The sequence below is a fragment of the Alternaria atra genome (assembly GCF_907166805.1).
Source record: "Alternaria atra isolate CS162 genome assembly, contig: 35, whole genome shotgun sequence".
NCBI classification, from domain to species: domain Eukaryota; kingdom Fungi; phylum Ascomycota; class Dothideomycetes; order Pleosporales; family Pleosporaceae; genus Alternaria; species Alternaria atra.
In genome coordinates, this window is record NW_025091334.1 from 1,211,567 (window position 1) to 1,224,675 (window position 13,109).

The 13,109-nt window shown below is 51.3% G+C and overlaps 6 protein-coding genes across 6 annotated transcripts; 3 read left to right on the plus strand and 3 right to left on the minus strand.

Annotated features, from left to right (window-relative positions):
- Positions 1-44: 44 nt before the first annotated feature.
- ALTATR162_LOCUS11310 (uncharacterized protein) lies at positions 45-1,150 on the plus strand (the record flags this gene model as incomplete). The annotated part of the gene is made up of 2 exons (XM_043318952.1): positions 45-87; positions 138-1,150. The coding sequence occupies 2 exons, from the start codon at positions 45-47 to the stop codon at positions 1,148-1,150; spliced, it is 1,056 nt and encodes a 351-aa protein (XP_043174887.1).
- Positions 1,151-1,260: 110 nt separating this feature from the next.
- Positions 1,261-1,716, minus strand: ALTATR162_LOCUS11311 (uncharacterized protein; the record flags this gene model as incomplete). Its single annotated transcript, XM_043318953.1, has 3 exons — positions 1,261-1,362; positions 1,413-1,499; positions 1,555-1,716. 3 exons carry the CDS (start codon positions 1,714-1,716, stop codon positions 1,261-1,263), a joined length of 351 nt encoding a protein of 116 aa, XP_043174888.1.
- Positions 1,717-2,166: 450 nt separating this feature from the next.
- ALTATR162_LOCUS11312 (uncharacterized protein) lies at positions 2,167-5,309 on the plus strand (the record flags this gene model as incomplete). Its single annotated transcript, XM_043318954.1, has 3 exons — positions 2,167-2,491; positions 2,541-3,485; positions 3,532-5,309. The coding sequence occupies 3 exons, from the start codon at positions 2,167-2,169 to the stop codon at positions 5,307-5,309; spliced, it is 3,048 nt and encodes a 1,015-aa protein (XP_043174889.1).
- Positions 5,310-7,827: 2,518 nt separating this feature from the next.
- On the plus strand, positions 7,828-8,685 carry ALTATR162_LOCUS11313 (uncharacterized protein; the record flags this gene model as incomplete). The annotated part of the gene is made up of 2 exons (XM_043318955.1): positions 7,828-8,058; positions 8,113-8,685. The coding sequence occupies 2 exons, from the start codon at positions 7,828-7,830 to the stop codon at positions 8,683-8,685; spliced, it is 804 nt and encodes a 267-aa protein (XP_043174890.1).
- A 169-nt stretch (positions 8,686-8,854) lies between these two features.
- On the minus strand, positions 8,855-10,372 carry ALTATR162_LOCUS11314 (uncharacterized protein; the record flags this gene model as incomplete). The annotated part of the gene is made up of 1 exon (XM_043318956.1): positions 8,855-10,372. The coding sequence occupies one exon, from the start codon at positions 10,370-10,372 to the stop codon at positions 8,855-8,857; it is 1,518 nt and encodes a 505-aa protein (XP_043174891.1).
- A 610-nt stretch (positions 10,373-10,982) lies between these two features.
- On the minus strand, positions 10,983-12,890 carry ALTATR162_LOCUS11315 (uncharacterized protein; the record flags this gene model as incomplete). The annotated part of the gene is made up of 3 exons (XM_043318957.1): positions 10,983-12,237; positions 12,304-12,591; positions 12,667-12,890. The coding sequence occupies 3 exons, from the start codon at positions 12,888-12,890 to the stop codon at positions 10,983-10,985; spliced, it is 1,767 nt and encodes a 588-aa protein (XP_043174892.1).
- Between the last annotated feature and the right edge of the window lie 219 nt (positions 12,891-13,109).

The window sequence follows — 13,109 nt, forward strand, 5'->3', positions numbered from 1 at the left end:
CAATACGAACGTCCTCTTTACACCATTCAGCTAAAAGAAAAATAATGGCGATCAAGGACTGGGGACTTTTGTCCCAAGCAGACGAAGGTAGGCCATCTGATACACGGCATCTATGTAGCTCGTACTAATCTCAACAGATGCGCTTCACAATGTATCCCGCCTACTCGCTGTCGAAGCTCGCCCATACACAAACACCGCCGGTCGCATACTCAGGCCAGACTTCTTCGAGGACGCGCGCCCCAGACAACTCCCTTCTCCGCCCCCAGATGCCTCTGCCGCAGAAGAGGAAGCAGCGGCAGTCATTGTCGAGCGCGAACAACAAGCGCACAACATCGAGATATGGCGGAAAGACATCCTGAACGAGCTGTCGCTACTGGACTTTGCGATATTGCGTTCCGAGTTCACTACGAATAGCAACCACACTGAGCGTGAACGCTATGCCGTTGAGAAGACGGCCATTGAGGCAAAACAGGAGCACGTGCGCAAGACCATAGAAGATCTGCGCGTCAGACTGGTCGAGACAAGAGAGACGCTCGCCGTGCGTAAGACGTATGACGAGCTCACAGAGAAGATCACTAGCAGCAAGATGCTGAAGCCGCGGGACGAGCAAGCACACGCCCACGAGAAGCTAGACCAGGAGATAGAAGAACTCAGAAACGAAGTGCAATCAGCGAAGAATACCTGGAGCGAGCGACGCACGCAATTCGGTCGAATCGAGGAGGAGGCACGCGGCATGTTGCGCATGATCAAGGATGAGAAGGAGGAGGCTGAGCGCAAAGAGGGCATGATGAAGCATGGTGACGAGGATGGCGAGGGCGAGGGCAGCACTTCGAGGGGCGATGTTAGCCATGCTGGTACACCGAGGCCAGACGGTGGCATGACACCAGGGCATGCTAGTCAGAGCGGAGAAGGCTCATCGTCTCTGAGGGTACCACCACAGGATCGCCTGAAGCCTTTATCACGAGAAGTTAGTGCCGCGCCATCGCCAGCCAGGTCTGGTGCTGCCGATGACACTGAGATGGTAGACTTAGGAGCAAACTCAGGAGACGGCAATGATGGCGACTCTTCCGGTCTAGAAGAAGGCGAAGATCTCGAGGACGGGGAGGATGATGGCGAAGATCGTCGAGAGATCAAGATGGACGAGTCGTGATTACATCTAAACGACAGTCTGTTTGGTGATTTGATTGCATAGCGTGGTGTTCAGGGTATCATTCCATCATCTTTATAGCAGCGCCAACTATCTCTTCAGTTGTCACGAATCTAAGCGGCCTCACGCATAGCCGTCTTGCCCTTCTCAACTGCCTCTTTTGCTTTGGTGACTTCCTCTGTTGATGCCTGACTGCTGCCTTCCTTGTTGCTCTCCTGCAGATCGTTAGTACAAGTTAATTAATCTCTGTGTGCCTTGAACTTACAAGTTCCTCTTCCAATCTCTCCACTGCCTGTTCGATCTTGATCTTCATACCAGGTAGAACGTTCTTGGTCTCTTGGAGGGCTTGACGCTGTGCTGTAATTAGACGTCATGCATCGAATCTCTCCTATGATGGTCACACATACCTCTTGCCTCAAGGTATACTCAGCGTTTTCATCGCCCTCGCTAGTCTCGGCCTTCTTGATGCGCGCCTCTTGCTGCTGGATCTCCTTGTGATAGCTTGCTTCTTCCTTAACTAGGCGGGTTACGACGCCAGTTGCTATGGCGAGTTTAGACGGAGGTGCCATGATAAAGATTTTTCTTAATTAGCGAACGATTTAGACGTATTTCTGGTCGAACAAGGTGTCAATCCAAGTGTTGAGTAGATTTGTGTTGCTTTTCGTTGTTGCCTGCTTGTAAACATTTGTTCACGGCGGGGCTAGCTGCTGCCCCACTAGGAATTAGTCTGTAGCGTATTTACATATACATCCACTGAATATCGGGATACTACACTAAGATTACGTTGTATCTATTCCCATTCTTTAACGAAAAGATAGTGGATTAGTAGTCGTCCTTCAGCCTTCAAGCTGTGTCTTCGAGTGTAATGCCAAGACCACTTAGGTCCATTTGCAGACTAGACTAGAACGCGTCCCACGCGTCGACGTCGAAAGGAGTAGGCGCGACAAGCCCACCTTCCCCAGCAACCCCTCTACAACATCAACACATTCACTGTTGCTGCCACATAGAGCGCCGCAACCATGTCTTCCCCAGCGAAGCGCCGCTCCGAGCGCACTTCTGCATCGGCGACTCCCCGACGAAGCGCCCGTGGTCAAAATTCTCAGATATCCGACAGCAGCCCAGCGCCAGCAGGTCCAGATGAGCAGTTGCAGTCTGAGGCTTCGCAGGCTTCACAGCGTGGATCGCAAGCAACCCCGCGTAATGCAAGATTCCAGACTACCTCGACACAATCCCCGCTCTTCTTCCGCTCGTCGCCTGCAAACCCCTCCGGTGCAGGGCCAGCTAACGGTGACGATGAGAGCGATGGTGGTGCGACACCAAAAGCGTCTGCACAAACGATTGGGGGTATGGAAAACTCGGAATCAGGTACCGCGAGCAATGCTAAAACCCTCAGATTCATCGCCCATCCACTATGCGTCGAGCTCTAGCCCTGGCCGTGCCCGCAATGCCCAAAGCAACGTTCCTGGAAGCAGCAGTAGCGCCCTTTTCGTACGCGGCTCTGAATCCGCAGCTCGCAATCGACGAAGCGATATCCACTCAGACGTCTTCGGTACCAGCTCTACCAATCGCCGGCGCAGGCTGTTTGTCGATGAAAATGGCATGCCTGTGCAAGAAGCATCAGATGCGCCAACCTTTTCCAATATCAATCCCGATACATCAGACGCAGAAGTCTTAGGTGGGAACTCTTCACGAGTCATTTGGGGAACCAACGTGTCGCTCGTAGATGCCAGACATGCGATGAGAGACTTTTTGATGAACTTCCGACGAAAGTATCGCATGATTCAGGACGGCGAACTGAACGAGGGCATGAGTCTTCCGGACAGTCATCCGGCCATGGCTAGGGAATACATCGATATCATGAAGATGATGCTGGAGCTCGGCGTCACGCCTTTGAACCTGGATGCACGCAACCTCAAGGCTTATCCACCGACAAGGAAGCTTTGGCACCAATTGCAGGCCTACCCGAACGAAATCATCCCCATCATGGACGTTGCGATCAAGGACACTATGCTCGAGCTTGCTGAGAAGCGTATGGCAGAGATGCGAACTCAAATGTCACAAGCACAGCGTGCTGCTCAACCCAGGGCTCGCGATTCAAGCTCTCTTCCACCCATGTTGAGCTCCGATGCCCCCACGCCTGGCGCTCCCTCTCCTGTCCCTTTCGCAGAGATTCCCAATCTAGTCAGCGAAGTTGACCAGAAAACCTACAACGTCAGGCCGTTCGGTCTCGATCACACGATTAACCTGCGCGAGCTCAACCCTGGGGATATGGACAAACTTGTCAGTGTGAAGGGACTGGTGATCCGGACTACGCCCATCATCCCAGACATGAAGGACGGTAAGTTGACCAAAACAGCGCCAAATTCTCCTGCTAACTTTGCTAGCCTTCTTCCGCTGCTCTGTATGTAATCATACTGTCAGGGTCGACATTGACCGTGGCAAGATCACCGAGCCCACCAAGTGCCCGCGCGCTGTGTGCGAGTCGCCGAACTCGATGCAGATCGTGCACAACCGCTCCGGCTTCGCGAATAAGCAGGTCATCAAGCTACAAGAGACACCAGATGATATGCCGGATGGCCAAACACCACATTCAGTGTCCTTGTGCGCATACGACGAACTCGTAGACGTTTGCAAAGCTGGTGACCGTGTTGAGATTACTGGTATCTTCAAATGTAACCAAGTCCGCATCAACCCGCGTCAGCGATCGGTAAAGAATATCTTCAAGACATACGTTGATGCGCTTCACATCCAGAAAGTCGATAAGAAACGACTTGGTATCGACGTATCGACAATCGAAGAAGAGCTTGCTGAGCACGCAGCTGGTGACCTGGAAGAGACCCGCAAGGTCTCCGAGGAGGAAGAGGAGAAGATCAAGGCTACCGGTGCTCGCCCTGACGTCTACGAACTCCTCTCTCGCTCGCTTGCACCCAGCATATACGAAATGGACGATGTCAAGAAGGGCATCCTACTCCAGCTCTTTGGTGGTACCAATAAGCAATTCGAGAAGGGTGGGAGTCCAAAATACCGTGGCGACATCAACGTCCTATTGTGTGGTGACCCATCCACGGCTAAATCTCAGATCCTACAGTACGTGCACAGGATCGCGCCGCGCGGTGTGTACACGTCTGGAAAGGGTTCCTCTGCTGTTGGTTTGACTGCATACGTCACCCGCGATCCTGAGACACGACAGCTGGTGCTTGAGTCTGGTGCGTTGGTGTTGTCCGACGGCGGTGTGTGTTGCATCGACGAGTTCGATAAGATGTCGGAAGCAACGCGATCCGTTCTCCACGAAGTTATGGAGCAGCAGACCGTTTCTATCGCCAAAGCTGGTATCATCACCACCCTCAACGCTCGTACTTCGATTCTGGCATCTGCCAACCCTATCGGTTCCAAGTACAACGTCAACCTCCCTGTCCCCCAGAATATCGACCTCCCACCTACACTGCTCTCACGTTTCGACCTTGTTTACCTTGTTCTGGATCGTATTGACGAACAGAACGACCGTCGCATGGCTCGCCATCTGGTTGGCATGTATCTTGAGGACACGCCTGAAAACGCATCGAAGAATGAGGTCATGCCTATCGAGTTCTTGACCGCCTACATTTCCTACGCGCGCTCGAACATCCACCCCAAGATCACTGAGCCTGCATCGAAAGCACTCGTAGATGCATATGTCGCTATGCGTAGTCTTGGTGCTGATATTCGCTCGCAAGAACGAAGAATTACAGCCACCACACGTCAATTGGAATCTATGATCCGTCTCGCAGAGGCTCACGCCAAGATGCGCCTATCAGAGGAGGTCACGGCTGACGACGTTCATGAAGCCGTTCGTCTCATCAAGTCAGCGCTCAAGCAAGCAGCTACAGATGCACGTACAGGTCTCATCGATATGTCGCTTCTCACTGAAGGCACGTCGACCAGCGATCGCCGCAGGAAAGATGATCTCAAGCGTGCGGTGCTTGCCTCGCTCGACGAGCTTGGCTCTGCTGGCCAGAGCGTGCGTATGAACGACCTCATCAAGAAAGTCAGGGAAGGTGCCAGCGAACAAGTGGAGAACCAAGAGTTCCTTGAGGTATTGCGCAGTGCCGAGCTTGAGGGTGCTGTGCAAATCAGTGGTGAGGGTATGAGGAGGATGGTCAAGAGAGTTGTTGGCACATTCTAGGCCAGCTATGTAGACACGGCGTTCGAGGGGTTATGGAATATGCATACCTTTATGAGGTGATGATGCGATGTGGTGGATTGGATAGCTCAGCAAGCATTTCAGTAGTCGTGTTGCATTATATAGACATTGTGTTGTCTCGAATTATACATTGGATGTCCTGCAAGGCTCGACCCTGTCGCTGTGTCCGTTAACAACTATAATGTGAGGAAAGTGAGATGCTTGCGACTCTGGTCCTCAGCAACTGTGTCGTTCCGGTGACAGCAGTGCCAATCCATCATTTGCTCCTTGACCATTCTGTCGACACCGACTGCGATCATTGTGTAATTGGTTCAAGACGTGGTCACAGCGCTTGCGCAACGCCATACCATGCCGCAACACAACACGTAAATGATATAATTCTGGATTGAGAACGCATGTGCAACCCTACACTCTTGCCTTCTACCTGATAGTATGTCTAACACTTGCTTCGTCACTCTTCTGCCTCACATCACGTCCATTATCGATGCTGGCAAAGCGTCCGGTCTATCCGAGTCACAACACAATTAAGAGTCCGAGCCCAACTGTTTTCGCTGCTTACAGAAGACTTTACGTACTGCCTGAGGAGGTGACACCCCTCAGACCAGTGTATGTTACATACAATAGGGGTGACATTAATTTTCTATATTTGAGAGCAAGAGATATGTAGGAGAGAAGTAACAGAGCTTGTATCTAGTCTTTCTGGCAGATATAAGCACAAAAATGACGTCTTTGGCTATATACGTAGCAACTTTCCCACCTATAAGGCTTCTGATAGGCCAGTTTAGAGCCATCATCTCATTTCTTTTTCGCTCTCCCTCGCTCTCCTCTTTCCTCTCTTTCCTCTTTACACTGTCATATCTTTATTGGACGTGATGATGCCCGCAATAGAATACAAGTGATGAGACGCAATGCAAGAATGGCCGTTTTCTAAATACTGGTATCAATCTTTTAACATTTTAACAAATCTCAATGATCACTTGTTATTTTTAGGAGGATCCATAGACGGGAATAGCCTTCTTGCTCTCTTTGCCTTGTCCTCCTTCTCAGCTCCTGAGTCGGAGCCGCTGTCGCTAGACGAATCGCAGGATTCGCAGCCTGAGTCGCTCGAAGATAGATCGCTGGAGTCACAGGAAGAGTCGGACCCCCCACATAGCCATTATATACTCCTCATTCCAGAACTCTCGCCATTCCGCTTTGTAATTGAGCTTGGGTTCCGCTAAGTTCCCAGGAGCATCAGTTTTAACATTAACATAGGCATCGTCGTCTGCCCCATCCTCAATTCTGACCTCGCCACATTTGTTTTCCCGAGAGAGCATGCGAATAGCGGCATACTGCTCCCCCAGCTGCCTCTGCCAGATAATGGTCTCAAGAGGAAATGTGATAGGGAACTCGAATTGACTTACCACGTTAGCAACCAGCCAGTGTTTACGTTTGTCTATCTCGAGAGTAATAGAAACACTAGGTGTGTCCGCACAACTGTATGTATGCCTTTAGATCCCCAAACCTTCGAGCTTCGGTACCCGCTCACGCAACAAAGGCACTCGGTCTTGATGCCCATAAATCCACATGCTGTGACCGACGAGCGTGGTACGGTGTCCATGTGAATTGTGACGAGGGTTGGTTCTTTTTCTTCACACATCTACGTACATGGATAAGTCGTGAATCGCTTAGGTGCTTATAGATCTCGAGGCGCATCTCAGCCGGGAGGCCTTCGAGAGTCGCGCAGGGACTTTTTGGTGTCTCGAAAATAGTGGCAGAATGTATTTCATCGGAATCGACATCATCGGCTACAATAGATTCTCTCGTCTTTCTCTTCTTACTAGTCCTAGCATTTCGACGAGTAGCTCCGCGGGAGCTCGCTTGCGGCGTGCTGGAACTGGTCGGTAATGCTTCATTGGGGGTACTAGCAAACTTTCGCTTCTGACTTTCGTGCGCCATGTCGCATATAGGAAGTGGAATGGAAGGAGAAGCGTGTTAATCAAGTATGGCCGGCATATGACCACACTCCTTCCCCTTGCATATCAACTAAATGCATGGCTGAGGCACAGCAGCAGCATGCCAGAACTAGTGTGACATCGATTTCATGCAGCGACGCGCTCACCCATAGCAACTTGTGGACTAATGCATCGCAGCCCAGACGATGTCAATACTGCATCGTTTTCGTGCGTAGGCGTTAAAGTCTTACACGTATCCTAATTGACTAAAGAGTGGAGGTGCTGGAGACCTGAGGATGACTCAGCGGCAAGCCTCGACACAAACCGTCAACTCCAGCTCCCTCACAATGTCCGCAACATCCCGCGCTCATGTTCACGCTGTAATCGTACGATGCCCAACTTGTCTAGTGAAACTGCCGTGCAAGCCCGATGCGTCTCATATCATAAACCCTACCTCTTCCTAAGTGCTTTCCAGTTGATAGGTAGTTAATCGCTTGACGCCTACTCACTTGCGCAGCTTTATCCCCACCTCCACCCCGACTCAGACGAAGCTGATCACGACGACAATGAAGACTTCCAAGTATGCACCAAAGACACCTGCAGAGAGCCTAGCGCAATCAAAAGCCGAAAAGATCAAGCAGGAAAAAGGCCGAGTTACGCGATTGTTAGGACGCGTCCGTTGGAAGGCAGAAATGCTCATGGTGTCTTACATGCGAACGATGGAGATTGTACAGGCAGCCGCTCAGCAAAATGGCGATCACAAGTCCCAACACGCAATGGGTAGCGGCGCGTCGAGTGTAAGTGGTTATCAGTCTCAACAGCCTGACCGCCGCGAGACTGACATCGCGCAGAAGCAAGCCGAATCCATGTTCAAGGTCGATTTCTTCGAGTTCTACACGCTACTAGAGCGCTACATCACAGACTGCCTCGCCATATTCGGTGTTTCTGTATCCGCCTCCGCACCGCGTACAAACTTCAATGCCCTACGTTACGAGACCAATCCCGACCTTCACCGAACGCGACCCATGGCTTCACATGCATTCCACGCCAACCTTTTAGAAGCATTGGATGACGAGAAGTGTCCTTTGGCAGGATCACTGGGTCTACAGGACGTCCGCGTACAACTAGGCATTGCAAAGGAATATCGTAATGCGTGGAAAGACGCTGATAGCAAGGCAAGCGTATCCAGCGTCGACGCGCGCGCAAATATATCGCTTCAAGATTTGCAGCTAGAACACATGTTGCGCAATATCATTGGTGGATGTGACCTTGCTCACGAAGTAGTGCAGCAGCATTCTGATGGTACTACGAACGGTCGTAGTCTAACTAGCCAAGACTTCGAACCTACGACCTACGGGTATACTAGCATGGAGATCGAAGATACGCCCTTCGAATATATGGATGACGCTATGGATCTGGATTGAAGGTGATCTTTTGACATGTATAGCGTCATCTATTGGGGAATCCTATCGCATACTACCACAATATTTGGTTATTGCTAAAGCCTACCCACCGCTCACGATGTAGGTGTTTACGTTTCCCCTGTCTTTCCTCCCGCCCGCTTTGTTGTTCACATTCTCAGCTGCGGCCTTCTTACTCTCTTAGTCTTTCTTCAATGCCACCCATGACCTCAATCGGACTCATTGGTCGATCTTGCTCAATACCAACCTTTTGCATCATATGCTCCTCTCCTTGCTCTTCGTCTTGCAAAACACTGTCCGCGCGATATCTGTTGCCATCCGCTTTGCCCGCTGTTCCCTCAGACGCAAGCTTCTCTTGTGTCAATTCCCATTTGCACCTCTCTTTACAATCCCAGCATACACTTCTCTTACATACGCGCATGTCGTACTTCCACTCATGTCGGTTCAGCATCTCTTGACAGTGTGCGCAATCCATTGGAATGACGATCGTTTCCATGTCGCCACGTCGACGTGCAATGCTAAGACCCTTGCTTGTGCGAGTATGTATCTTCATATTCCCATCGCTACCGTCATCAATGCCATCGAAGACAACGAGCTTGTCGACCTTGCACCACCACGCTGGCCGACCTCCGGCTTCCGTTCGTGCACGAACTGATGTGCTGGTGAAAGCATCCACCTGCGCGCCCGGACCTGGCAACCAGCAGCCATTTGTCGTCTGCCGTGGTGGTGTGAACACGCGCGTCTTCTCTTCTCCAACCCTTTCCCTCTTCGTCGGCATGTTGAGCCGCTCTTGTAGTAGTGTTGTGGGGGATCGCAAAGCAGCCTTCGATTGTGTCTTCGAATTACGAATCAAATCGTAACGCTTTTCGAGCTCGGACCTTGGCTTCGACGAATCGGATACCGGGTTTGCTCCTAGGTTCAGCTCTGCAGGTCGCTTCAGACGTGCGATTGAGTCTGTACGTTGTCGAGGTGAAGAAGTCGATGTTAAAGCGGGATGCTTTGAAGAGACGGATGCGTTTCTTGATCGCTGGTTGAAATCGCCTAGAGCAAGGGATGTGGGCCGCGATTGTGGTGGTAGACTATCGTCATCTGAGACGTACACACCAGAGTCTCGGTCGCGGGATTGAGTCGTGGTTGTGTCCGTTGCGGACCATACTGGTCGTTTCAGGGGCGTCTCTTGGTTGATGGGTTGCTTAAGAGAGGCAGGTACAGGCTCCGATTGCTGTAGAGCAGTGTCTTGAGCCGGCTGGAATATTTCCGGCTCGTCTTCGATGGCGATGTACGGCTCGACCTTTGTAGCAGTACATTGAGGCTGGCTCAATGGTGACGATTTGGGTGGTGGCGCTGGTGGATCATTGTTGTCGACGGAAACTAACTTCTTCGAGTAATTCTTAACTGGGACTTGAACTTCCTGCTCAGACCCTCGAATCAAACTTTCTTCTTCGAGAACAGATGGAGATGTTACGAGCGGCTCAGCCTCCGATACTTGGTCAAGTTGTGGCGATCGTAGTGGCTGGGCTTCGTCGTCGAAAAGGAAAACACCGGAATCTTCGCCGTCTGGATTCAGGTCAAGGTTCTTGGGTACCAAAGGAATGAAGGTACTAGGTTTTTCCGTTGTTACACCTTCGGTAAGCAGCGGTGCGTTTGAGGGGTCGGCTTTGGTGCTCTTCCAGAAAGCGAATGACGGCATGTCGAATAGGAAAAGACTGTGAATACGATGTTTATCGATATCAAGAAAGATGGAACTCTATCTCTTGCGTACATGCTGTTGACGACTGCTCTTTACATACCCAGAGTCACCACACATCCAACATGGGCTACAGGCTCAGCCCCAGCATCACACGCGTACCGGACCCGCGTCGCCATTTCCTTTTGATGCACGAAACAGTACTTTGAGTAATTTCTCTTTCCCTTCTAGAAGGTTGTTCAGCTTCCGAGATGCTGCGTAGTGTGGAGATGGTTGATTCGAAACACTGACAGCTGGGATCTAGTTGGTGGCATGTTTGACACATCCTAGCTCGGACCTGTATCAGATGGAATTACGACGTTTATGCACAGCCTACACAGGCTTACAGGGACTGGGATTATGCTGTTGGCTATCGATAAGAGGATCCACGACGGGGATGGGGTTTATGCGTGATGATGGTGATTGTTGGATATAGACGATCTGCTTGATTTTACATGAACGTTTTGAAACGTTCACACGGGGAATTATCTATGCAGGTACATTTCTTCCCCCATTGTCGTTGCGATAATGTACACAGATCCCGACAGCCTCCTTACTAGTACCTGGATGCCACTTAGACGACGCGTCCTTTGACCTGTTTGATGTTCTTGACATTAATGTCGCGCCAGAACGCAGCCGCAACGAGAGCGCACGATAACATGCAAATACTTGTGATAAGCATGAGTCGCTGCGAATCCGCATAAGACTGTGCGATGCCAGTCCTCTCGGGCGAGCCCCACTTGTACGACAGCTGCTTCGGCAATGAAGCGTAGATTTCCGCAACATTGACACCAGACGGAACGTTCTTGACGAGGTTGTTGTAGAAGGTTCCAGTCCAGATGGCCGCTGAGACTGTGCTTCCAACCGCGCTCCCAATAGAGCAGAAAAGGTTGAGAACGGCGATGATGACAGCCATGTGCTGATGATCTGAAGGCGCCATCATAGCCAGCTCACCGGCGATAACGATGCTACCTCCAGCGACAGCTGTGAAAATCTGCGTCATAACGATGAAACCCACCGACGTCCCCGGCTGACGGAAATGAATCATTAGTCCCAGCGCCAGTATGTCAATCGGCAGCGCAAAGAACACGGCAACCCACTTGAACCGTCCCGTGATCCTAATCGCCGGTCCAACAGCCGCCAAGCACCAAAAGCAGGATACAACGCGGTAAATGCTCTGGACGTAGCTGGCAGTGGTTACGTTGAGATTCCAAACCACCTGCAGCATGGATCCAAAGTATGATCCCCAAACCGCGCTGTTGAAGTAGACAAAGACGAACATGATGCCAGCGAGGAAGACGGTTCGGTCTAGGAGTAACTTATACGGGATGAAGGTGACGGGTGCGAAGAACCTTTCCCAGATAGGGAAGGCGATTAGTAGCACGAATCCAGCGACAATCATACCGATAATCATAGGACTCTTCCACTTCTCTGCTTGGTAGCTGTACAAACTGAATGGTAACAGGAACAGTGCCATGCCCGCTACTAAGATCAGTATACCGACGGCATCGATATCGACACAGAACTTCTTGATGGCTGCGGCGCTCCAGTCGATACGGCGTGGCTCGAGTAAACCTTGTTTACGCGCTTTGCGATCGTTGAAGAGGACCAAAGCGGCGAGGGGAACGACGACGACAGGGATGATTATGGTGAAGATACCAAAAGCCCAGCGCCAGCCAGGGCCAGCGAGAACGGATTGGGCGACTGGGCCACCGATCCAGGTTGTGATTACGTAGGGGGAGGTTGCGAAGGAGAGCATAAGGGCGCGGTTCTTGAGGGTTGATGTATCGGCGATGAAGACGGTCAAGATATAGGATACCGCTTGTGATCTAAATATCATCGTGTTAGTGTTCATTTCTTCGTGCCTTGGTCGATGATGAACATGGAGTACATACCCCGTAGACGAGAAGACTTGAGCCGCAGCATATGTCTCCACATTCTGACATGAAGCCATCATGATGTATCCTACCATCCAGACACACAGTGAAAGCAAGAGCCCCTGAGGTCGACCCCACATGTCCAGTAGCTTAGCCAAAGGAATCTTAGACAGCCCACCGATGATGGAGGACATGATTCCTGTGGCGGCTGTGAGGGAGTGTAAACGGAAGGCACTGGTAACGTAGGGGTTCATGGCGCGGACGACGACTTCTTGGAGGGCGGTGACGAAGTAGATCCACCAGATGCTGAGTGGGTGTTAATGGGGGTGCTGCATGGGGATGGAAGTACAAGGGGCTGTAGAGGCAAGGGCTCTAACTAACATGACATAGGCGCCGATGAGATGGTATTTTGTCCATACTGATGCTGCTGCTTCGACGGCTTTGACACCGGCTTGTGCGTTGCTGGAAAGGCTTTCTTCGTCGGTGGCCCTTTCATGGGGGTTGTCCGTATGAACGCCTTTTTCTGCGTCGCTAGTTTGGCGAGAAGCCTCGATAGGCTCGACAGGGTCGGTGGCCTTGTCCTTGGCGCGACTGGGGAAATGCATGATGGAAGAGAGCGAAGTGACGGCAAATCGATCATAGAACAGGGCGAAACAGATTAGCGACGAGAGCTGCCACGTTCAAGCATTGCATATCTTCGCAGTATACTCTTATACCCCTCTCAAGCTTCTATAGCCCTAATCCACCCGTCCAACACTCGTATACGACCTAGAACCGCACTCCTTCAGACCACCATCGATCCACCACCGCCCCTCTAAAACCAT